This window comes from Oryctolagus cuniculus, chromosome 19 (genome assembly GCF_964237555.1).
Source record: "Oryctolagus cuniculus chromosome 19, mOryCun1.1, whole genome shotgun sequence".
Lineage (NCBI taxonomy): Eukaryota > Metazoa > Chordata > Mammalia > Lagomorpha > Leporidae > Oryctolagus > Oryctolagus cuniculus.
In genome coordinates, this window is record NC_091450.1 from 32401840 (window position 1) to 32423790 (window position 21951).

Below are 21951 nucleotides of genomic sequence, written 5' to 3' on the forward strand. Positions count from 1 at the left end.
TAAGAAAACATTGTCATCCTGTATTTGTCTGCCCCAGCTACTGTAACAAAATACCACCCACTGGGGGCTTAAAAGGCCATTTATCCTCTGGAAGCTGGAAGTCCAAGGTCCAGCGGTGAGGAGGGGCCCCTACTGCCTCCTCTCCGGGTTGTCCCTCTGCACACACAGCTGTCAGGACGCTGACCACTGGGCCGCCCGCAATGCCTCATTCCAGCACCCCCACCTCTTCATAGGCCTACCTCCAGACGCTGGGGGACCAGGGGCTCCGGCTCCAACAGGTGAATGTTGAGGGGCCGCAGTTCAGCCTGTGGTTAGGCCAACGTTGTGGTGCCGCAGATGAAGCTGCTTCCTGCGACTCTGACATCCCCTGATAGAGCAGAGGTTGGAGTCCTGGCTGCTGCACTTCCAATCCAGCTCCCTGCTAATGCACCTGGGAAAGCAGCGCAGGATGGCCCAGGTGCTCATGTGGGAGACCCAGAAGAAACTCCTGGCTCCTGGCTTTGGCCTGGACCAGCAGGCAGAGCAGATGGGACTCTAACTGGCACCACAAATAGCAGCCTAATAGGCTGTACCACGGTGCTGGCCCCTCAGAAACATTTTAGAAAACAAATGATGGGGCTGGCATTGTGGCATAAGGGGTGAAGCCACTGCTTGTAATCCCCTACAGGCACCAGCTGGAGCCCCAGGCATTCCACTTCCAGTGCAGCTTCATGCTAATGTCCCCCTCTCCCTCACTCTTCCTGGGAAAGCAGCAGAAGATGGCCCAAGCGCTTGGGCCCCTGCACCCACAGGATACCAGGATGAGGCTCCTGACTTCAGCCTAGACCAGCCCCAGCCATTGTGGCCATTTGGGAGAGTGAACCAGCAGATGGAAGACTGCTCTGTCTCCCTGTAACTTTGACTTTCAAATAAATAAATAAATAAATCTTGAGGGAGGGGTCAGTGCTGTGGTGTAGTAGGTAAAGCAGCTGCCTGCAGTGCCAGCATCCTATATAGGCGCCAGTTCGAGTCCTGGCTGCCCCTCTTCTGATCCAGCTCTCTGCTATGGGCTGGGAAAGCAGCAGAAGATACCCCAAGCCCTTGGGCCCCTGCACCTGCGTGGGAGACCTGGAGGAAGCTCCTGGCTCCTGGCTTTGGATCAGTGCAGCTCCAGCCGTTGTGGCCAATTGGGGAGTGAACCAGCAGATGGAAGAAGATAAATAAATAAAATCTTTAAAAAAATTTTTTTTTTACTTGAAAGAATTACAGAGATAGTTAGACAGAGAGAGAGGTCCTCCATCCGCTGGTTCACTCCCCAGATGGCTGCAATGGCTGGAGCTCAGCTGATCCAAAGCCAGAAGCCAGGAGCTTCCTCTAGGTCTCCCACACAGGCGCAGGGGCCCAAGCACTTGGGCCATTCTCCACTACCCTCCCAGGTCACAGCAGAGAGCTAGATTGGAAGAGAAGCAGCCGGGACCAGAACTAGCATCCACATAGGATGCCAGCGCCTCAGGCCAGGGCTTTAACCCACTGTGCCACAGCCCTGGCCCCTTAAAAAAAATCTTGAGAGAGAAAGAGAGACTAAAGAAAAGTGGCGGGGCTGGCACTGTGGCACAGCAGGTAAGGCCGCCGCCTGCAATGCCAGCATCCCACATGGGTGCTGGTTCGAGTCCCGGCTGCTCCACTTCTGATCCAGCTCTCTGGTGTGGCCTGGGAAAACAGCAAAAGATGGCCCAAGTGCTTGAGAGACCTGGAAGAAGCTCCTGGCTCTTGTCATCAGATCGATGCAGCTCTGGCCATTGCAGCCAACTGGGGAGTGAACCAGCTGTCGAGATGCTGCTGGAGACGCGTGCACCCACACAGGAGGACCGAGGGTTGCGTCCCTGCCGCTCTGCTCTGGCCTCAGCTTCCGGCTACTGTGCACGCTGGGAGGCGGCAGGGACCTGACTACCAGCACCTGCTGGCTGGCTTCCTCCTGGTCCAGCCTTGATGGTGGGGAGCTCTCCCACCTCTCCCCGTCTCCCTCACTCTGCCTTTCAGATAAGTGATTGAAAGGGCAGCACCCGGAGCCGGCTGGCCCCTTACAGTGAAGACGCCGCCCCGGAGTGTCAGGGTCCGGTTTCTGGCTCTGGCTCCTGACTCCAGCCTGGGAAACAAAGATGATGGCTCCATTTTATCAGTGCTGATTGTGTCAGAGGTCATCACGGCTCCTGGCCGAGTAGGAGGTGGACAACAATGTGTGCAGGCATGAGAAAGCGCAGGTGTACTGACAGGTGCCTAACTGGAGGACACTCCAGCACTGCCGCCGCGGGTTTCTTTGGCTTGGAAAGTTTCGAGTCTGCTGAGTCCACTAACGAAGCATATGGCTGCATCTCGGAAGCATGGTGCTGCCAAAGCAGCCAGACCTGGGAGGGCCCTGGGGGGCAGCGGATTAAGCCATGGCTTGGGTCGCCCGATCACACCACATCAGGGCGCCGCTTGGCATTCCGACTTCTCCGCTTCTCATCTGGCTTGCTGCACACATCCTGGGAAGGCAGCGGCAGACAGCCCAGGTACCTGGGCCTCTGCACCCACGTGGGAGACCCGGAAGAAGCTCCTGGCTCCTGGCTTAGGCCTGGCTGAGCCCAGGTTATGGGGGGCATTGGAGAGTGAAGCAGCGGATGGGAGCTCTCCCTCTCTGTATCTCTGCTCTGTGTGTCGCATTGCATTTCAAATAAATTTATTAATTAATTAATAAAACCTTTTTTAAAAAGAAAGAATGTGGAGGCAGATGGCCCGGGGCCATCACTAGAGGCCGGGAGAGACGCGGGAGGGGAGCCACCACGGCAGCACCCTGGTTTTGGGCTTGGGCCTGCAGACCCAGCGGATGACACAGAGCCTTTGTTTAAGGCACCCAATGTGGAGGTGGGGTTGTTGCTTCAGCTCCGGGAAACCAATATCTATCTCAACAAAATCAATTTTTAAAATTAAAAAAAATTTTTTTGACAGGCAGAGTTAGACAGTGAGAGCAAGAAACAGAGAGAAAGGTCTTCCTTCTGTTGGTTCACCCCCCAAATGGCTGCTACGGCCGGCGTGCTGTGGCTGCTGCACTGTGCTGAACCGAAGCCAGGAGCCAGGTGCTTCTTCCTGGTCTCCCATGTGGGTGCAGGGCCCAAGCACTTGGGCCATCCTCCACTGCACTCCCGGGCCACAACAGAGAGCTGGACTGGAAGAGGAGCAACCGGGACAAAATCTGGTGCCCCAACCAGGACTAGAACCTGGGGTGCCGGCGCCACAGGCAGAGGATTAGCCTAGTGAGCCATGGCACTGGCCTAAATTTTTTTTTTAATTTTAAAAAATTTAAAACTTTTGGGCAAAACTTGGACACTAAGGTTAAATAAAACAAGCAAGTTACAGAACAATGCAGTCAGGGGGGAAATATTTTATATACAGCTTTTTAGTGCGGCACACAATACTACTTATTGTTCACAGACTTCCCGTGTGTTGTAAAAGCCTGCGCACCCTGGTCCAGAACCAGCCGTTCTCGTTGGGCTGCTCTGTGGGCGGGGCAGGGCGGGCAGAGGGCTCTGCTGGCCAGGCTTCTCCAGGGCGGAGACCCTCCCCACCGCCCCCAGCCAAGCCGGGAACATGGGGGGCTGAGGCCACACCTGGCCTGTCTGGTGGCTCTGTCTGAAGCTTCTGCCTGGTTACCTGATGTCACCCAGCTTCCCCAGGGCTGCTCTGGGGCCCCTCTGAGCCTCCTGCCTGCCCGGCATCCTCCTGACCTGCAGGGGGCATTGCAGCACGAAGAGTGGAAGGGTTGGGAGGCTCTGGCTGCTGGGTCCAGAGGAGGCTGGGGCTGGGGGCCAGACGAGCTGGGGAGAGGGGTCTGCCACATAGCCACACACTCGTGCCCTCGTCTGTGGGTGGTGCAGCACATAGGGCTGACATACAGTGCAAGGTGCAGGGCACTTGCCGCTGGTGGCGCTGTGGGGGGGCAGTCGGGACCAGGTGCCGAGGGTGGCTGAGGGAATCAGCACTGGCACAGGCACACATCTGTGCCACAGGGCCAGCCTGGGATTTGGACTGGAGCCCTGTGGTGCCAGCAACGTGAGCCTATGGTTTGATGGGTTCACCTCCGGTTTGTAGGTGCAGCTGCTCCGGAGGCCCGGGCGGATGGTGGAGCCTCCTGGGAGGAGGGGCTTGTCCACTTCCTGCCCCTGGGAAGGGGCCCAGGGAAGGAGTGCTGAGCGTGGTGTGGGTGCCAGCGGGATTGGGGGTCTCTGGCATGAGGGGGGGATGCTGAGCTTTCATTTCCCAGGGGTCGGGGGGCAGCAGGAGGGGGCCTGAGATGTCTTCACCCCTCCAAAGTCCGCGGCTGCTCCCACGGCTGCGGTGGCCCTGCTCTGCCAGGCAGCGCTGAGAGGAGTCCTGGCCCCTCGTGCTGCCTGCTGGCAGGAAAGCTTGGCCCAGCCCCTAACAGGCCCTGCCGGGGGCCACTGCACTGTTTCCCAAGGACTCCTAGCTCCATCCTTCTACAGGGCTGGAATAACCAGGCCCCCCGCCTCCCATAGCTCCGGAGAGGCAGAGGTGCGGGGACCCAGCTAGAGCGGCCAGAGAAAGCTCCTCGTGCAGGCCCCCCCCCCCGCCCTGTCCTCGAAGTCCCAGCACCCGCTGCTCCCAGAGAGCCGCGTGAGGACTGGACTGGGCGGCACTGCCCCAGCCCCGCCTGGGCCCTGCTTTCCAGACCAGGGACCCCACCCCGGGGCCCAGGGGACTCAGGAAGCCTGCAGAGAGCATGCGGAGAGCCAGGCCCAGGCGGCACTGGGGCTGTCTCCACAGCATCGGTCCCACAGCCACTCCAGTCAGCCCGAGGGCCCCGTGGCAAGCTCGGTGGCTACACCGCACCTCTGCAGCTGTCACTCACTTTCTGTCCTTGGGACCCTGGAGCACCCGTTGCCTCGTGGGAGGAGATCGCACTTCCTGCTTCACTGGGATGTCATAAAGGCAAACAGTAAAACACTACGTCGAGGGGCTGGCACTGTAGCAAAGCGGATGTCAGCCTGCAGTGCTGACATCCCACATGGGTGCCGGTTCGAGTCCCGGCTGCTCCACCTCCGATCCAGCTCTCTACTATGGCCTGGGAAAGCAGCAGCAGATGACCCAAGTCCTTGGGGCCCTGTGCCAATGTGGGAGACCCGGAAGCAGCTCCTGGCTCCTGTTCCTAGTTCCTGGCTCCTGGCTTCGTATCGACCCAGCTCCGGCTGTTGTGGTCACCCAGGGAGTGAACCAGCTGATGGAAGACCTGTCTCTCCTCTGTAACTCTGCCTTTCAAATGAAAAAAAAATAAATATTTATAAAAATGTTTAAAAATTGACTATTAAAAAAATCACCTCGCTGAGCACAGCGGTTTGTAATCAATCCTCGTTAGTAACTCCCTGTCCCGCGGCGCGGGTTGTGAGGGGAAAGGAGCTGACTTGTATGCTTCGCTCAGAGTCTGCGCACAGCAGGTGCTCACGAAAGTTGCCGGGGTGGCCACTTCCCAGGGAGAATGGGCTGGCACCTCCGACCCTCTCGGCCCCCGCCTGGTCATTCCGACCACAAGGGGGCGCCCCGGCACCTCCCGCGGCCCCGCCCCCTCACCTGTGCCGGCCTCGCACCTGGCGCCGCCTCCGGAAGAGGGGACCTGGCACCGCGGGGACCTCGGAGGGAACCCAGCGGCGGCAGGTGAGAGCTTGGGGGTGCCGTGGGCGGGGCCCTCCAGGCTCTGGGCGGGAGTGGACCCAGGAGTCGGAAGGGAATATGGGAGCCCTGGGGCGGTCGGGCCGGACTCCTGGGGCTGCGTGGGGCCGGCAGGTAAGGCGGCGTCGGCTTCGGAACCCTTGGGCTGCGTGGGGCTCGGGGCGCCGACCCCTGGTGGTAGGAGCCCGGCGGCGAGAACGGGAGGGGACGGCCGGGCCCGCGACTCCGCGGCAGGGGCGGGGCCCCGGGGGCCTTGTCAGGGAGGATTAAGGGTCTGACTCGGACCCTGGGCTGGGCGACGCCAGCGTCCTGCGGGCCGGGCCGGGAACGGAGCCGAAGACAGGTGTGTGCGCGGGGGCGGGGGCCGGGGCCCCCTCCGGGGAGCTCAGTCGGCAGGCCTGCGCGCCCAGCCCTCGCTCCGAAGCCCCTGAATCCCAGGCCCGGGGCGGCCCTCGGGGAGCGCAGGGCTCCCATCCCCAGGGCGGGTCGGGAAGTAAACAGAACACTGGAGCGGCGGCCCCAGCGCGCGGGCCGGCACAACCTGTTACCTCGCCCGGCCTGGGCCTGGAGCCGAGGCCAGGGAAACTGGGGGCCTGGGGGCCTGGGTGGGCATCCGGGAGGGGTGAGCGCTGAGAGTGAGAACTTCCCAGAGTGAAAGGGTGGAGTCCAAACACCTGGGTCCTGGGGAAAGAGGGGGCAGCGGTGAGGAGCGGGGGACCTGCGCTCCCGGAGGCCCGGAGCTGGATTCCTGGGGGCAAAGGGGTCCCGGGCCCAGGTTCCCAAGGGTTGTGTCTTGAGAGGGGCAGTGGCTCAGTCCCCACCAACCCATCGCTTGGGAATCTTCTCCCAGATGGTGAGGGCGGGGAGTGGAACCGTTGGGTGGTGGGGAGAGGGGAGGCAGGGATGTCGGCCCCAGGAGGGGGTTTCCTTAGGCTCCCTGCCTCAGTTTACCCTGGAGACACTAACGGAGTCATTGGCAAAACATAGATCATTAACCCTTGGTGGCCCAGGGAGGCCAGGTGTTGGCCAGCAGGGGGCAGGAGGCAGCGCCCGCTCTTCACAGATGTTGCAGGGGCCATGAGCTCCCCAGATGGGCCGAGCTTCCCTTCGGGCCTGCTCTCCGGGGGCGCCTCCCCCAGCGGCGACGAGGGCTTCTTCCCCTTCGTGCTGGAGCGGCGGGACTCATTCCTGGGAGGGGGCCCAGCGCCAGAGGGGCCCGAGGACCTGGCCCTGCAGCTGCAGCAGAAGGAGAAGGACCTGCTGCTGGCCGCCGAGCTCGGCAAGATGCTCCTGGAACGCAACGAGGAGCTGCGGCGCCAGCTGGAGGCCCTGAGCGCGCAGCAGGCGGAGCGGGAGGAGGTGAGGGCCGGGCTGGGCCAGGCCGGGCGGGGGCCGGGCAGGGGCGGGACGCCCGCCCAGGGGGCTCTGGGCTAGCCCCGCCCTCACGGTGTGGCATAATCCCAGCCGCTGCCCCTACCCGGACCTGGGCTAAGCGCTCTCTACATCATCTGGGTACACTCTTGCCCTGCCTTGTGAGGCGGGAGCATCCGCCCAGGCCCTGTTGTCAGCTACACTCGCATTGGGGTGCCCCTCTGGCCCCCACATCCCCCTGTTCCTGTGTCGTCAGCCCCGAGCTGGCCTGGGCGGCCGCGCCTGCCGGGCACTAGTATGTCACAGTGGGCTCGGTGTCACCCTTCCCTGCTGGCCCCACGCTGGCCTCCCCTCAGGGCCGGAGACCGTGCATCCCGCTGGCCGTGTGCTTGCTCCCTTACGTCAGCAAGCCCTGCTGACTCTTCTGAACCAGGCTCAAATCCACGTCCCCGTAGCCCCCTGACCCGTGTCTCCTCAGGTGTCCCCCGCTTCCTCTCTAGCCTCCTGGAGCCCCTCCTGCCAGGGGCACCCGGATCTTCAGACACTGCAGACGGGGCCTGTCGGTCCTCACTCAGTCTCCCCTCACACAGCTCAGATGAACTCCGGCTTGTTCCCTCGGGGTCTTTGCACCTGCTGGTTCTTTCTGGTCCACTCTCGCCCCGCAGGAGTCAGCTGGAACATGGCCCCCTCCTTGGGGAGCCCCACCTGCACCCTGCGCCTCACTCATTGTCACTTCCCTGGGTTTCAGAGTTCCCATCCCCTGGCTCTCTCCCCACATGCCTGCCGTGGCCAGGGCTGGGACAGGGCCAGTGCCAAGCCAGGAGCCCAGAACTCAGTCCTGGTCTCCCACGCAAGCGGCAGAGGCCCGGGTACTTGAGTCATCGCCTGCTGCCTCCCAGAGCCTGCATTGGCAGGGGAACTAGATCAGAATCGGAGCTGAGAATCAAACGCCGGCACCCTGATGTGGGATGTGGGCATCTCAACCTTGTCTTCACTGCCAAGGTCAGACACCCTGCCCTGGGTTTGTCTGGAGCGCTTACTGTCCTTCCAAGCAAGCGTCCACGCGCCCAGGACCCCCTAGACTGCAGGTAGAGCACTCGGCCTCACTTACTGTTGAGAGCCGTGCCCCAGCGCAGGCGGGGCAGAAGATGCTGGACGCATGCCAGGGGCTGGGAGACATTGGGGGACTTGTCCATTCCCCTGTCAGCGACGGCAGGGCACTGGCCGGCACGGTGGGACCCTGAACCTGCCGGCTTATCCGGGGCTGTGCTGTCCTGTCCTGACAGGACTTGGTTAAAAGTCTGGCTGCCTGAGCCGTTTAACCCCTCTGAGTCTGTTTCCTGGACTGTAACATGAGAGGGAGGATCTCCCCCTAGTGGAGGAACCGAGACGATGCAGGTGGAGCACGTGCACGGGCGTGTCTGCTCCTAACTGGAGCCGCCGTGGCTGCACCTGCGTGGGCCGAGGCCCTTCTTCCTTTGAGGGCCTGGAGAGAGTGGGGCAAGAGGATGCCCTCCCCCTCGACTTGCCTGCTTCCCCAAGCTGGGCATCTGGGTGTGCCAGGCGCGTCGTCCCCGCTGGTCCGACAGGTTTTGGGGGAGGGCAGCAGAGGCGTGGGGCCAGGGTGAGGCTGCCCAGGGTTAATTAGAGGGAGCTGGGCTGGAGAAGCTGGGGAGAGGGGCTGGAGAGAGGCTGGGCCTGCTGAGCCTGGATCACCGCAGGAGTGGGAGGCCATGGGCCGGGGCTTCAATTCTGCCAGACTCAGGCGCCAAAAACGGCGCCTGCGACCTCGGGTCCAGAAATCCAGGCTGCAGCCGGAGGTGAGTGGGTGGCGGTCAGCCCCTCCCGCCTGGCCCAGGGCCTTCTCCGCCCTGCTCCCTCTGAGTCTCGGGGTTCACACTCTGTCCACTTCCTCCCTCTCTCCCCTCTCCTGCTTCAGTGCCTGTCTGTGAGGGACCCCGGGCGCCACTCTCTCTCCCTCTCCCTGTCTCTGACCCTCTGCCCGGCTCCCACAGCGGCTCCAGCAGGAGAACCATGAGCTGCGCCGGGGCCTGGCAGCCCGGGGTGCCGAGTGGGAGGCCAGAGCTGTGGAGCTGGAGGGGGACGTGGAGGCCCTGCGAGCCCAGCTGGGAGAGCAGCGCTCCGAGCAGCAGGACAGCGGGCGCGAGCGGGCGCGCGCTCTGAGCGAACTCAGCGAGCAGAACCTCCGGCTCAGCCAGCAGCTGGCCCAGGTGGGACGGCCCTGACCCCAGGCCCTTGGGAGAGATGAGGGCCAATGCCTGGGCGCCCTGACCCCAGGCCCTTGGGAGAGATGAGGGCCAACGCCTGGGTGCCCTGACCCCAGACCCTTGGGAGAGGTGAGGGCCAACGCCTGGGCGCCCTGACCCCAGGCCCTTGGGAGAGATGAGGGCCAACGCCTGGGCGCCCTGACCCCAGGCCCTTGGGAGAGATGAGGGCCAACGCCTGGGTGCCCTGACCCCAGACCCTTGGGAGAGGTGAGGGCCAACACCTGGGCGCCCTGACCCCAGGCCCTTGGGAGAGATGAGGGCCAATGCCTGGGCGCCCTGCTGCGGGGAGGGTTAGGCTGGGCTTCGCGTGAAGGCTGGGGCCGGCTGGGGACACCACTGCCACCCCTGCCCCAGGCCTCCCAGACTGAACAAGAGCTTCAGAGGGAGCTGGACAGCCTTCGAGGGCAGTGCCAGTCTCAGGCTCTGGCAGGGGCAGAGCTGAGGACTCGACTGGAGAGCTTGCAGGGGGAGGTGAGTGCCTGCTGGGGCTGGGGGCGGGGCAGGGGGCCTGGCTGAGCCAGCAACCCCGGGCGGGCCGGGTGCCATCGGGGCTGGCTCCCGGCCCGCACCTGCAGCTGTGAGCTCTTTCCAGAACCAGATGCTGCACAGCCGCAGGCAGGACCTGGAGGCCCAGATCCGGGGCCTCCGCGAGGAGGTGGAGAAGGGCCAGGGCAGGCTGCAGACCACCCACGAGGAGCTGCTGCTCCTGCGGAGAGAGAGGCGGGAGCACAGCTTGGAGGTGAGCGAGGGCGGCCTCTGGGCTTTCTGGGAGATGAGGCCAGAACTGGATCACTGGGGACCCGAGGGCCGTGCTGCAGGAGCGTGGGCAATGGTCTGAGGGCCGGGGGAGCCGTGGAAGGCTGCTGGGTAGGGGAGTGCATGCTTGGAATGCACCAGTGTGGCCGCTGGGGGACCATGGCCAGAGCTCAGACCAGAAACAACCCTGGGGAGACCGCGGGGAAAAGGGAGGGAGAGCGGGAACATGGCCGGATTCCTGGAGTTGCTCTCGGGGGTTAGAAGGCCTGGCCCTAGAGCCCTTCCTACCAGTGTGGGAAGCCCCTGCGTGAGATGGGACGTAATGGTACACGCCCCGCAGGGCAGAAGGCGGGAGGCCCCGAGGGGATCCCGAAGTGCTGGGTGAAAGCAGACAGTGAAGGGGTTGGGAGGCAAGCGGGGAGGGGCCGGGACGGCTGGGAGCTGGCTGACCAGACGGGGCGGGGCTGCGGGGCGAGCGAGGCCCAGCCGCGCCCTGCTGTCTGCGCGAGGAGATTGGTGTTCGCTGAGGGCAAGTGCGATGCGGGGGCGGCGCGCGGCGGGATGCGGGCGTCCTGCACGTGGGGCTCACCGCCTGCGCTTTGGCGCCCGCCACTCTGCAGCTGGAGCGGGCGCGCTCCGAGGCCGGGGAGGCGCTGAGCGCTCTGCGCAGGCTGCAGCGGCGCGTCTCGGAGCTGGAAGAGGAGTCGCGCCTCCAGGCCGCCGACGCCTCGTGCGCCTCGCTGCAGTCGGAGCTCGCCTGCACCCTCGAGACGGGCCAGGCCCAGGCCCCGGACGCCAGCGCGGGCCGAGACACCCAGGTGAGCCGGGGACGCAGGGGAGGGCACAGGCCCCGCCCCTACTGTCCTCACACCTGGCCAGCCACAGAGCCCTTCGGGCCCACCTTCAGCCCCATTCCTTTGTTCCACAGACCAGTGTGCTCCCGGAGACCCAAGAGGTGTCCAGCCTCCAGCCTGCCTCCCACGAGGAGAGCCTGGAGCCTCCCAAGAAGCGAGCAGCCCGCAGCCCCGCCGAGATCCTGGAGGAGAGCGAGGCGGAAGTGGCCAGGCTGCAGGACGAGGTGGGGAAGGGGGCGCCTAGGCGGCAGCAGCTCCTCGTCTCCACCTTCCGGCCTTTGCCTGCTAATCCCTAGACTTAGCTTCACCTCAGCAAACTTGAGGTCATGCTTCGAGAGCCAGTCTGGTGTCCCCTCCTCCGGGAAGCCTGCCTAGACAGCACCCCACCCCTGCGGGCTTACACCTCCCGGCCCCGACCAGAGCGGCCTGGGGTGCTCGGAGGGGGATCGCGGGGCCCCTGGGAGGCCCACGGCTCACCGGCCTCGCTGCCCGGCCCCTGCCCGCAGGTCACGCTGCAGCGGGAAGAGCTCCAGGCCCTGCGAGAGGAGCTGCAAAGGCAGAGGGAGCTGCAGGCACAGGACAACCCCGAGGCGGCCCTGAGCGGCGCCCTCGCCGACCGGGAGGAGGCCGTGAGCAAGTGAGTGCCCGCACCCACCAAGGCCGGGGGGCCGTGGCCCTGCCCACTCCTATCCAGGGGCCCCCTCCTGCCGGGCCCTGGCGCCCTCGGACCCGAGCTCTGCCCCGCGCGCCCGCAGGACCCGGGAGCTGTCCCTGGAGCTGAGCCGCGTCTCGCTCGAGCGAGACTCCCTGTCCCGGGAGTTGCTGCGCACCATCCGCCAGAAGGTGGCGCTGACGCAGGAGCTGGAGGCCTGGCAGGTGCGCGGGGGCCGGGGCCGGGGCGGGGCTGCGCGCTGGGGCGGGGCCTGGGCGGGGCCGCGCGCTGACCCGCCCCTCGGGCCGGCCGCCCCGCAGGACGACATGCAGGTGGTGATCGGGCAGCAGCTGCGCTCCCAGCGCCAGAAGGAACTGGACGCGGCCGCGGCGGCGCCCCCGCCACGCCGCGCCGCGCCGCGCTTCTCGCTGCGGGACGGCTTCCTCACCAACCTCTTCCGAAGGACCTGACGGCCGGGGCCCCCTTTCCTCCAACGGCAATGAACCGGGGGGGCCCAGGTGGCCGCCTCGCGCAGGAGCTGGGCTGGGGCTCTTGGGGAGCAGCTTTGGGGCCGGGGCCGGGCCCGGGAGGTGGCAGCAGCGGGTGGGGCAGAGCCGTCTATTTTTGGAATCTACAGAGGTCTATCTTTTCTAAGCTTCTAAGCTCCAAGATCCCTGCCCGGGCATGCCCCCCCCCTCGGGTACTTATGTTTTCAGCATCCCACAGAGTAATATATAAAAAACAAACTTTATTGTGAAAAAACAGAACAAGGTACAGGCTGCTGGGCGGGGGTGCAGGTGTCCGGCCGTCAAAAGGACAGGGAGAAGGCCCGGTAGCCCAAGTTGGTGAAGACGTCCACCCGGCAGCTGTTGCCGGCCGCAGTCAGAACCTGGCAGCAAGACGGGCATGACTGGCCTGCTCCGGCCCCGGGGCCTCCTAGGGCGCCTTGCCCCCCCAGCACCTGGGGGACCCACCTTGCACTCGGGGGCCGCTGGCTGCTGGTTCAAGCTGAGGCTGAGCAGCCCTGGGGAAGAGCCAGGCACTTGGGCCTTGAGCTCCCCGCTCAGCTGCCACTGGTTGACGCAGCGGCCCTGGCCTGCGGACAGAATCTGGGGGGCGGACGGGGAGAGAACTCAGGGGCCGCGGCTGCAGGGGGGGCCGGTGAGGGAGGCAGACGTGAGATGGGGGCCTCACCAGGTCCTGGTAGAAAGTCACGTGCTTCTGTGGTGCCCGCACGGGGAAGACGGTAGTGGGCGTGGAGGACCGCAGGTGCCACAGGGTGAGGGCTGGGCCCCCTCCGCACACCTGGGCAGGAAGACAGCAGCCCCAGCCACTCAGCAGACAGCCTGGAGCCTCCACCCCCCGCCCCCACACCCCCACGGCCTGAACCCCGCCCAGCTCACCATCCAGTCTGAGTCCGTGGCCAAGCATCCGATCCAGCGCCCATTGTGGGGCCTCGCACACTCCTGGGAGAGAGGAGGGGGAGACCTGAAGGTGCTGGGAGCCAGGAAGGGGGAGGGGAGGAGGCTGTGGCCCCGCCCTCACCTCATGCTTGTACACCTCCACCGTCTGCACCTCCTTGGCCGTGCGCAGGTCTGTGGGGAGGGAGCCATGAGGGGGGCGAGGGGCCAAAGGGCTCCCCCTCATCCGCCCCCCACCCGCCCAGCCACCGCCGTACCCCAAAGCCGCACAGCCCCATCCTCGCCGCCGGACAGCACCTCGGGGCTCCGCTCCCGCAGCGCCAGGCAGTGGACGTAGTCCGTGTGGCCCCGCAGGGCCCGCTGCAGGGAGAGCCGCAGGCTCAGGCCCGGACCCCGGGGTGCCCACCCCCCACGCTGGGACCCACCCGGATGCCAGGCCACGGCTCACGGTGAAGCTCCCGGTCTCCAGGTCCATGGTGTGCAGCTGACAGTCCCCTCCGGCCAGGATGAGGGCATTCTCCTGCAGAGAGGCAGGGGGCGCTGGGAGTGGCTGCGAAGCAGGGGCGGGGGGAGGGGGGCGCAGAGAAGCAGCAGAGCTCGTGCCAGGACAGAGGGCTCAGACCTTGGGCACCAGCAGCAGCGCGTTGATCTCCGGCACTTCCAGGCTGGTCCTGGGGGGGTGGGGGGAGGCAGGGTCAGTACCTGCACACCACCTCCCTGCCCCCACCCCCGCGGCCCTGGCTCACCTGTACGGGGGTTGACGGCGCCACAGCTCCTTGCAGCCCTGCACAGGGGGAACACTGGTGACCCCAAGGCCTCCTCGTCCCAGCCCCTCCTCCCGCTCCACACCCCTACCTTCTTGAGGATCTCTGCCCAGAGCCAGGCCTTCACCTCCCCATCCCCCGCACTGAGCAGCTGGCGATCGGTGGAGACCATGCTGTAGACGGGCCCCTCATGAGCTAGGGGGAGATGCAGAGCCTGAGCGGGCCCACCCGCACCCTCCCCCACCAGGGTCCCCTGGGCCGGATCCCACAGGCAGACCCACCTTGGAAGGTCAGCACCGGCTTCTTACTTTCTTCTTTGGCTTCTGAGCTCAAGGCGGCCGACAAGCTGGAAGCGGAGCGGGAGGGGGCGCTCAGGGGGCCGGAAGCAGAGGGCTGCGGTGCCCCCCGGGGGCAGGGGCAAGCTGAGTGCCAGGGCCTAGGCGCCGGGGGTACCTGAAGATGGCGATCTGGCCGTAGTTGTTGCCGGCCGCCAGGAACTTCCCACAGGGGGAGATGCTCTGGGAGAAGACGGTCATGTGCAGCCGCTGCAGGGCCTGGAACACCTCCATCTAGGGGGAGCGGCCGGATGAGACCCGCTTCCCTGCCCCCGCCCCCGAGTTCTCGGCCCTCTGGGGCGGCGGCCTCCAAGCAGGTACCTGCCCAGGCAGTCCCAGGGGGGCTGCAAGAGGACGGAGAGGGAGCCCCGGGCGAGCATCACGCCCCGCCCGCAAGCCTCCCCGTCAGGTGGAGCTCACGGGGCGCTGACACGGAGACGAGCTACTGCACGCAGGGCGCTGGGCACACGCGGACAGCACTTAAAAGGCGGCTCTTCCATCCCGTCCTCAGTCCCAGCCACTCCTCTGGATGTCATGTCAGCCCCACGGGGCACTCCTGGGCTCCTTTCCCGCCCTCAGCTACAGTCCGACTCCCACGCACAGCCACGCAACACAGGGCTCACGGCAGGCCCCTTTGCCGGCCCCGTCCGAGCCCGGCGTGGACTACAGAACCCCAGAAGGCAGCGCGCTCCGCGTCCGGCTCACCTGACCCAGAGGCACCGCGAGCGGCACAGCCCGCTCCATCGCCGGAACTACAAGACCCAGAGTGCCGTGCGCGCGACGCGGCCTCCCGGTTCCGGACGTGCGCGCGGGCCTCCCCTCTCTGAGCTGCCGCGCCGCCTCACCACTACCAGCCGGCCCGGCGCGAAGGCGGTCACCGCGAACCTGCCCGAACCCAGCAACAGAGGCTAGCGCCGCGGAGCCCCCCGATACCGAAGAGCGGTGCCCACGGCAGTCCGGTTACGCCCGGCCCCCTCCCCCACCCCGCGGAACCAGCCCTCCCTCCCGCCGCGTGCCGCCGCGTCTTTCGCGCCTGCGCAGAAGGCCGCCGCGGCGCGCTCCTAAAGCCACACCCCTCGCTTTAGGCCACGCCTTCGGAGACCCCGCCCCTTGCCGCCCGGCTCCCACCCCTCTGCCCGCACGACCCCGGACCCTAATGATCCTGCAAAAGCCGCTGGAGCGGGGCCCCCTGAGCCGGGCCTTGCGCGACCCCCGGGCCGTCTCGGGCACGAGTCGCGGCCTGGACGCCAGGTGAGTGCGGGGGCCCTGGGGTGGGCGTCAGCGTCGCAGGAGCTTGGGCCGGGGGCCCGGGGCTGGTGTTGCGGGAGGCCTGGGAGCAGGGTGGACCGGCGGCTCCTGGGCTGGAGCTCAGGGTCGGGACTTGGGCGGTGGGCCGCTGGTGGCCGAGGGGTCCGCTCCTGGCGAGTGCGCACTTGCTCGGGACCGGGCCACGGGGACGGGGTGCGCCTGGCCCTGCTGTTCTCTCAGCTCCGCTCTCCGCGCACAAGCGGCCAGCGGCGAGACCCACAAGGTCTCCGTCATCTGCGGCCCGCATCCGCCCGCCTTCCTCCCCATCTCCCCAGGGAGCCCGTGCGCAAGCACTCCCCGTCGGAGGAGAGCATGGCCACCCACTTCTCTCGGCTCAGCCTGCACAACGACCACCCCTACTGCAGCCCCCCCGGGGTCTCCCCCCCACCCAGGTAGGCAGGATCGCTCAAGGTCCTCGGGCCGCTCCGGGCCCTGCCTCATCGTGCTATTTTTAGCGTCCAGCCACTCTCCTCCGAGCGTGCCGTTTCCGGGTCTTGGCTCCCGAGCAGTGCCCTGGGGGCCTGGGCAGGGAGCGGGCCCCAAGTCCTCACTGAGGCTTCTTCTTCCAGCCGCCCTAGCTCGGAGGTGCTACTCTGGCGCTACCCGGGGAGCCTGATCCCCGAGGCGCTGCGGCTGCTGAGGCTGGGGGACCCCCCGACGCCCTCCCACCCTGCGACCCCAGCCGGCGACGGGATGGAGCTCTGAGTGCCCGCCTCCCCAGCTGCACCGCGGAGGGGCCAGACGCCTGCCCGGCCTTCTTGCCTCCGGACCTCGCAGCCCCACGGGGGCAGGAGCGTGGGAAGGGAGACTGTGTCCCCGGGGAGCAGAATAAAGATGCCGCGCAGGCGAAGGCTTCGTCCGGCCCCGGCTGCCGCTCAGGGCTTCCCTGGAAAACCGTGGGGGCCGGCCAGGTCCCGGCATTGAGAATGCGTGAGTCAGAGCCCCGCCCCCGCCCCCGCGCCACTGACTCACTCCCTCCCTCCAGCCCGCGGAGTCAAGCTGGGACCACGCCGCTCTCAAACCATTTAAAGTTAAAGATTTCTTTTATTAATAAATTCTCCCTCCCCTGAAAACTTTCTCCCCAAAATAAATATTCCCTCCCCCTTTGGGGGTTGGGGAGGTCTGAGTCTTAGGGCCAGCCCCGGTGGAGGGCCAGCCCCCTAGTGTTACCAGCAGGTTCCCTCGCCCCCAGGCTGGGACCCCCGCGGAAGAGTTTGAGGACACGGGCGTGGGTGGAGCCTAGCGGTGTGTCTGGCCCTCTTGTGCAAAACTGCAATTTCGTAGTGTCATGCGTTTAGGGTGAGCCACCAGGAGGCTGCTCCGCTGTCCGGGAGCCAGAGACGGGGCAACCAGACACCTTGGAAGCCTCTGAACCCCGGGCCGGGCTCCGAGGTGATTCACTCGGCCCCCCCTTGTGGCTGGAGGAGCCTGGCTCTGGAAGGAACGAATGAATGAATGGCGAGTGGGTGTGGCCCGGGCTGGCAGGGAGCACTCAGTCACTGGATCAGGGCCGCTCCGGGACAGCCCTCTCCGCCGGTCTCCTCTATGGGGGCTGCAAGATAAGAAGCGGCGTCGTGACTGGCCGGCGCGCCGCGGAGGGGGTGTTGGGGGCCGGGCCGGGCCTGGGCGCACTTACTGGTGAATTTCTCTCTCCTGCGGCACCGTCTCCAGACCAAGAAGGCAGAAAGCAGCCCCAGCACGAGGACCAGGCTCAGGGCGCCCCCCAGGATGGGCCAGAGCAGCCGGAAGGGGGCGGGAGGGGCCGCGGCGCCTGGAGACAGAGTCGCCCCTATCAGGACCAGCCCTGGCCCCACCCACCCACCAGAGCCCCTTCCCCACACCCGCCGTCCTCGGTTCCCCAGGTCCTCTGACAGCCCACCCCCCTACCTGGGGTCCACCCGCCGCGCCCGGCCCCTCACTCACAGCCCAGGCAGAAGTCGCTGTGTGGTCGCGCCGGGCACGACGCGCAGTCCATGCATTTGTCCAGGTCCGCGCTCCACGAGCTGCCTCGAGAGCAGGGGGCGGTGCCTGGGGAGGGGGCCGCGGGTCAGAGGCTGGGGGTGGGGCGCGGCTATTCTGGGGGCTGAGGTCAGGGTCAGCCAGCTCGAGTAACGCGAGTCATTGGCGCCTCCCCCCCCCCCCGCATTCCTCACAGGTGACCGCACGGCCGGCCGACCGGGCGGCGGCAACGCAGGAGGGGGCCGTACCCGCGACGCTGGGGGGGGGTGCGTTAGGTCCCCACACCACCACCATCCCCCCCTCCGCCTCGAGCGAGTGACTCACTCCTGGGCACCGGGCCGACCCCGGTCCCTCCCCCCCGCATATCTGGGCACTGAAGTCACCGGATGGAAGGGGGCACCCCACATGGTATAGAGGGCACAGACCCCCGTGTCTCCTGACACTCCCCCCGCGCTCGGAACCCTGGTCACCGCGGCTGGGCAGACCCCCGCACTGCCGAGGCTGGGGCGTGCCCCGCACCACACCAAACATTCACCCTCAAAAGAACGTTCTCTCCACGTCTAGTCCCGACTTTGGGGGCAGGACCCCACCCTCACCCTTACCCCCACCCCCACCCGGACAGGCCGAGCAGCTGCGGCCGGCGACCTGGGGTGAAGTTCGGAGACGGACGCGACCTCCGCTCTCAGGGCGCGCGGCGTCCGAAAACCATCTGACCTCACATCCCAGTTGTGCCAGACCCTGCGGACACCCCCGACCCCGCGTACCTGGCGCCCGCTCCCCCGACGCGGCGCGCAGCGGCGCCAGCCCGAGCCCCAGCACGAGGAGCCGCAGCCACGGGAGCAGCGAGTGCCGAGCCATGGTGCGCGTCCCGCGGCCGCCGCCGTCTGCGCCCGCCGCCCGCCGGCGGGGACCCAGGCCGCCGCCCGCCCCCGCCTTCCGGGGCGGGCCCGCGCCTCCGCCCGCCCCGCGGCCCGCCCCGAGGCGCCCCGCCCGCCCGGCCCGCTACTTTCGCTCATTCGCTCGACAAACGCCGCTCAGCGTTCTCGGCCCCGAGCCCCGGGCGTTCGAGTCCGAAGAGTGGCCCGGGGAAAGGCCACGGCTCAGCAGCTCCGCAGCTGCCGCAAAGACCCGAGAGGCAGCGTGAGGACGGCGTAATCATGCGCCCCTCAAGTTGTGCCCTGGGCACGGGTAACACGCTGAGGCGCCAGCGCCCCGTGTCCCCTCCGCAGAGTAGGAAAGCGGGTGGACGCCGAGGTCAGGGCGCAAGCGGTGGCGGAGCCGAGCCTCGAGCCCCGCGGGGCTCCGCGCCCCGCTCCGGCACCTGCAGCCCCTGTGAGCCCAGGCGGGCGCAGCAGTCCGCGTGTGGAGCGCCCCCCTCTGCCGAGGCCGCCGGGGTCGGGGTCTCTGCCCCTCCCCGGGGAGGTGGGCCAGTGACGTCACTACCCCTTTAAGACCCCCGCCTCCGCCCTATCTGCGCACTCGGCCTAGGAATCTCGCTGGCTCCTGTTGCAGGTGAGCCTAGAGGTGTGCGTGCCGAGGGGCAGAGGTCGCCTTTCGAGGCCGCGTGCTGGGGTTGGGGCGGCGTAGGTGAGGGTGCGCGGGCAGAGCCTGGGCTGCGCTCCTGGCGGCGCCCACCTGGGTCGGCGAGTCCCGGGGCGGGGGAGCTGCACTCGAGCCGCCACGGCCACCGAGTCCTGCGGCGGCTCCCGAGGGGTTAAACGCCCCTCCCCCTCCCCTGAGACAAAGGCACCGAAACCTCGGGCGCCCCTCCCCCACCTGCCTTGCCTCTCTAGGGCGGGGCTCCCCTCCCCCTCACCTGCTGGATACGACCCTGCTGCCCGCGCCGCCATTAACCCTCTCCCGGGTGCGCGGCTCGCAGCCTGGGGTGGGCCAGTGGCCGGGGGCGCCGTCGGACAGAAAAGAGCCTGCAGTGGGTGGAGGGCAGGGGCCGAGGGCAGGAGCGCGCTCAGAGAGGGCGACCCGGGCCCTAAGGCAGCGTGCTGGCTTGCCCGGCCGCTCACTGTGGAGGTCGTGAGCTGGACCTCCTGGAGAAGCGAGTGGAGACCCTGTCACCCCCCACCGTGTACCGGAAGGACTTTGGGTAATGGGGAGCCACTGCAGAACCCCGGGAGCACTAAGCCTCTGGCCGGCTCCAGCACCAAGGGGAATGTGAGGGGGCAGAGTTGCAGGCCAGGTTGGTGCAGGGGGAATGGCCTGGCGTGGCGTTTTGGTCTAGAGTACATGAGAAAATGCCGCACCGTGGAAGGTGTGCTCCCTGAGCCCTGCGGGAGGCAGAGGGAGAGTTAGCAGGTGGCCTTGGGGGAGGGACTGCTTCCTCCTGCCCCTCCCGGGCCGGCCGGCAGCCACCTGCTGGAAAGAGCCTGGGCGGCCCCCACCAAGCCGCGCTGGGAGACGGCTTTCTGGGACCTAAGAGTTTTAAAAGCAGGCTAGTGTCTGCCTGGAAACAGGTTGGGGTGAGGCCGGAAAGCTCCATGTTTTGTGTTGAAACTGACAACTTTTGACCCTGAAACTCAGGAATTGTGCTGTCTTCAAATCAAGCTTTGAGCCGGCGCCGTGGCTCAATAGGCTAATCCTCCACCTTGCGGCACCGGCACACCGGGTTCTAGTCCCGGTCGGGGCGCTGGATTCTGTCCCGGTTGCCCCTCTTCCAGGCCAGCTCTCTGCTATGGCCAGGGAGTGCAGTGGAGGATGGCCCAGGTGCTTGGGCCCTGCACCCCATGGGAGACCAGGAAAAGCACCTGGATCCTGGATCCTGGCTCCTGCCATCGGATCAGCGCGGTGCGCCGGCTGCAGCGGCGACCATTGGAGGGTGAACCAACGGCAAAGGAAGACCTTTCTCTCTGTCTCTCTCACTGTCCACTCTGCCTGTCAAAAAAAAAAAAAAAAATCAAGCTTTGGCTGCTTGATTTGCCTGTACTCAGGAGCCGTGCACCTGCCCTCCCCACTCAACACAGCCCAGACAGGGTGAGAAAGCGGGGCCCTGGAGTCTCTTGCCCACCCTCCAGTTGCTGGGTGGCTGGAGTGCATGCCCTTGGCGTCCTGTGTGGCCTGGGCCCCGGGCTGCTGCTCTCCAACGTTTCTCTGCTTCTCTGCCCGGGCAGTGCAGCTGCTTCGCCTCGCCATGGCCTCCGTCGGTCTGCAGATCCTGGGGATCGTCCTGACACTGCTGGGCTGGGTGAATGCCCTGGTGTCCTGCGCCCTGCCCATGTGGAAGGTGACCGCCTTCATCGGCAACAGCATCGTGGTGGCCCAGGTGGTGTGGGAGGGGCTGTGGATGTCCTGTGTGGTGCAGAGCACCGGCCAGATGCAGTGCAAGGTGTACGACTCGCTGCTGGCGCTGCCCCAGGACCTGCAGGCCGCCCGCGCCCTCTGCGTCGTCGCCCTCCTGCTGGCCCTGCTGGGTTTGCTGGTCTACCTTGCTGGGGCCAAGTGCACCACGTGTGTGGAGGACAAGGACTCCAAGGCCCGCCTGGTGCTCACCTCCGGGATCACCTTTATCATTTCGGGGATCCTGACCCTGATCCCCGTCTGCTGGACGGCCCACACCATCATCCAGGACTTCTACAACCCGCTGGTGGCCGAGGCGCAGAAGAGAGAGCTGGGGGCCTCGCTCTACCTGGGCTGGGCAGCCTCGGGCCTTTTGTTGCTGGGTGGGGGGCTGCTGTGCTGCACCTGCCCCTCTGGGGGGTCCCGGGGCTCCAGCCATTACATGGCCCGCTACTCAGCGTCTGGCCCGAATGCTGCCTCCCGAGGGCCCTCTGAGTACCCCACGAAGAATTACGTCTGACGGGCAGGGGAGTGAGGGCCCTGAGCCCGAGTAGTCCGCCCACGCTGTCGGACAGCTCTAGAGTCCCGCCTTTTTGTTTTCACGGTTCACTCTTTTCTTTGCAGGGGGGAGGGGGGTGTCTTTAACATCTGCCTGGTAACGAGCCCCCAGGAGCATGGCTCAGGCTCCCATCAGGGCCTTTCTCGCTTCTGGATCCTTCTGTACCCTGGACAGCCACACCTTGGAAGCCAACCTGGAGCTGTGGGACCAGTGTGAAAGCCGCTGCTGTTCTGGCTTTGTGACAAGGTGGCCTGGCCCAGAAATTCCTGCTGCCGTTGGGGCTGCGCCGCCGTGGACCAGCAGGGACGGCAGCACCCCCATGCCTCCCCGGGGCTCTGCTGTCACCCTGGAAGAAGAGCAGGGAATGTTACCAGAGGACTGTCCACCTCTACGTCTTACCCCGGCTCCTCCATCCTCACACGTCCCCTCCTGGAGTCGGGACCGGGCAGAGCTCTGGACACACACACCCCGCTCACCTCCAGCCTGCACGTTTCCCCCACACCCCGTCTCTCACACAAGTGTGGCTGAATAAAGGCAGTCTGGTTCGTTCATATGCCTTTGTCGCTGAGTGCCTGGCTGGGCCAGGGAGGAGGTGTGTACACGTCACACACCATGCTTTGCCCCATGCTTCTCGGCTCAGGTGCCATGGCCGGAGTCCCCATCTGGGCAGGACCCAACCTGGCAGCCACCAGGGAA

General features: G+C 66.2%; 5 protein-coding genes across 10 annotated transcripts; 3 read left to right on the forward strand and 2 right to left on the reverse strand.

Annotated features, from left to right (window-relative positions):
- Positions 1-5595: 5595 nt before the first annotated feature.
- Positions 5596-12370, forward strand: BICDL2 (BICD family like cargo adaptor 2). Of its 5 annotated transcripts, none has more exons than XM_051836313.2 (10): positions 5596-5685; positions 6764-7059; positions 9087-9302; positions 9714-9830; positions 9952-10098; positions 10736-10933; positions 11044-11193; positions 11476-11606; positions 11725-11845; positions 11942-12370. In XM_051836313.2, exons 2-10 carry the CDS (start codon positions 6778-6780, stop codon positions 12089-12091), a joined length of 1512 nt encoding a protein of 503 aa, XP_051692273.2. In that variant the 5' UTR covers positions 5596-5685; positions 6764-6777; the 3' UTR covers positions 12092-12370. The 5 variants fall into 5 exon arrangements, with proteins under 5 accessions (XP_051692273.2, XP_051692272.2, XP_069919891.1 ...); XM_051836312.2 differs by having other exon boundaries at positions 5599-5685; positions 6711-7059; XM_070063790.1 differs by having other exon boundaries at positions 5612-5685; positions 6688-7059.
- Positions 12350-14981, reverse strand: THOC6 (THO complex subunit 6). Of its 2 annotated transcripts, none has more exons than XM_051836316.2 (13): positions 14847-14981; positions 14260-14375; positions 14088-14152; positions 13898-14001; positions 13789-13826; positions 13665-13713; positions 13491-13562; positions 13300-13402; positions 13167-13216; positions 13025-13087; positions 12816-12926; positions 12596-12730; positions 12350-12510 (listed from the first exon to the last, which is right to left on the reverse strand). In XM_051836316.2, exons 1-13 carry the CDS (start codon positions 14883-14885, stop codon positions 12430-12432), a joined length of 1026 nt encoding a protein of 341 aa, XP_051692276.1. In that variant the 5' UTR covers positions 14886-14981; the 3' UTR covers positions 12350-12429. The 2 variants fall into 2 exon arrangements, with proteins under 2 accessions (XP_051692276.1, XP_051692277.1); XM_051836317.2 differs by lacking the exon at positions 14847-14981 and adding an exon at positions 14463-14837.
- A 277-nt stretch (positions 14982-15258) lies between these two features.
- On the forward strand, positions 15259-16522 carry HCFC1R1 (host cell factor C1 regulator 1). Its single transcript, XM_002722767.5, has 3 exons — positions 15259-15392; positions 15725-15841; positions 16019-16522. Exons 1-3 carry the CDS (start codon positions 15298-15300, stop codon positions 16152-16154), a joined length of 348 nt encoding a protein of 115 aa, XP_002722813.2. The 5' UTR covers positions 15259-15297; the 3' UTR covers positions 16155-16522.
- TNFRSF12A (TNF receptor superfamily member 12A) lies at positions 16474-18330 on the reverse strand. Its single transcript, XM_051836319.2, has 4 exons — positions 18173-18330; positions 17373-17477; positions 17086-17220; positions 16474-17001 (listed from the first exon to the last, which is right to left on the reverse strand). The coding sequence occupies exons 1-4, from the start codon at positions 18264-18266 to the stop codon at positions 16946-16948; spliced, it is 390 nt and encodes a 129-aa protein (XP_051692279.1). The 5' UTR covers positions 18267-18330; the 3' UTR covers positions 16474-16945.
- Positions 18331-18397: 67 nt separating this feature from the next.
- Positions 18398-21806, forward strand: CLDN6 (claudin 6). Its single transcript, XM_002722780.5, has 2 exons — positions 18398-18920; positions 20531-21806. Exon 2 carries the CDS (start codon positions 20551-20553, stop codon positions 21214-21216), a length of 666 nt encoding a protein of 221 aa, XP_002722826.2. The 5' UTR covers positions 18398-18920; positions 20531-20550; the 3' UTR covers positions 21217-21806.
- The last annotated feature ends 145 nt before the right edge of the window (positions 21807-21951 follow it).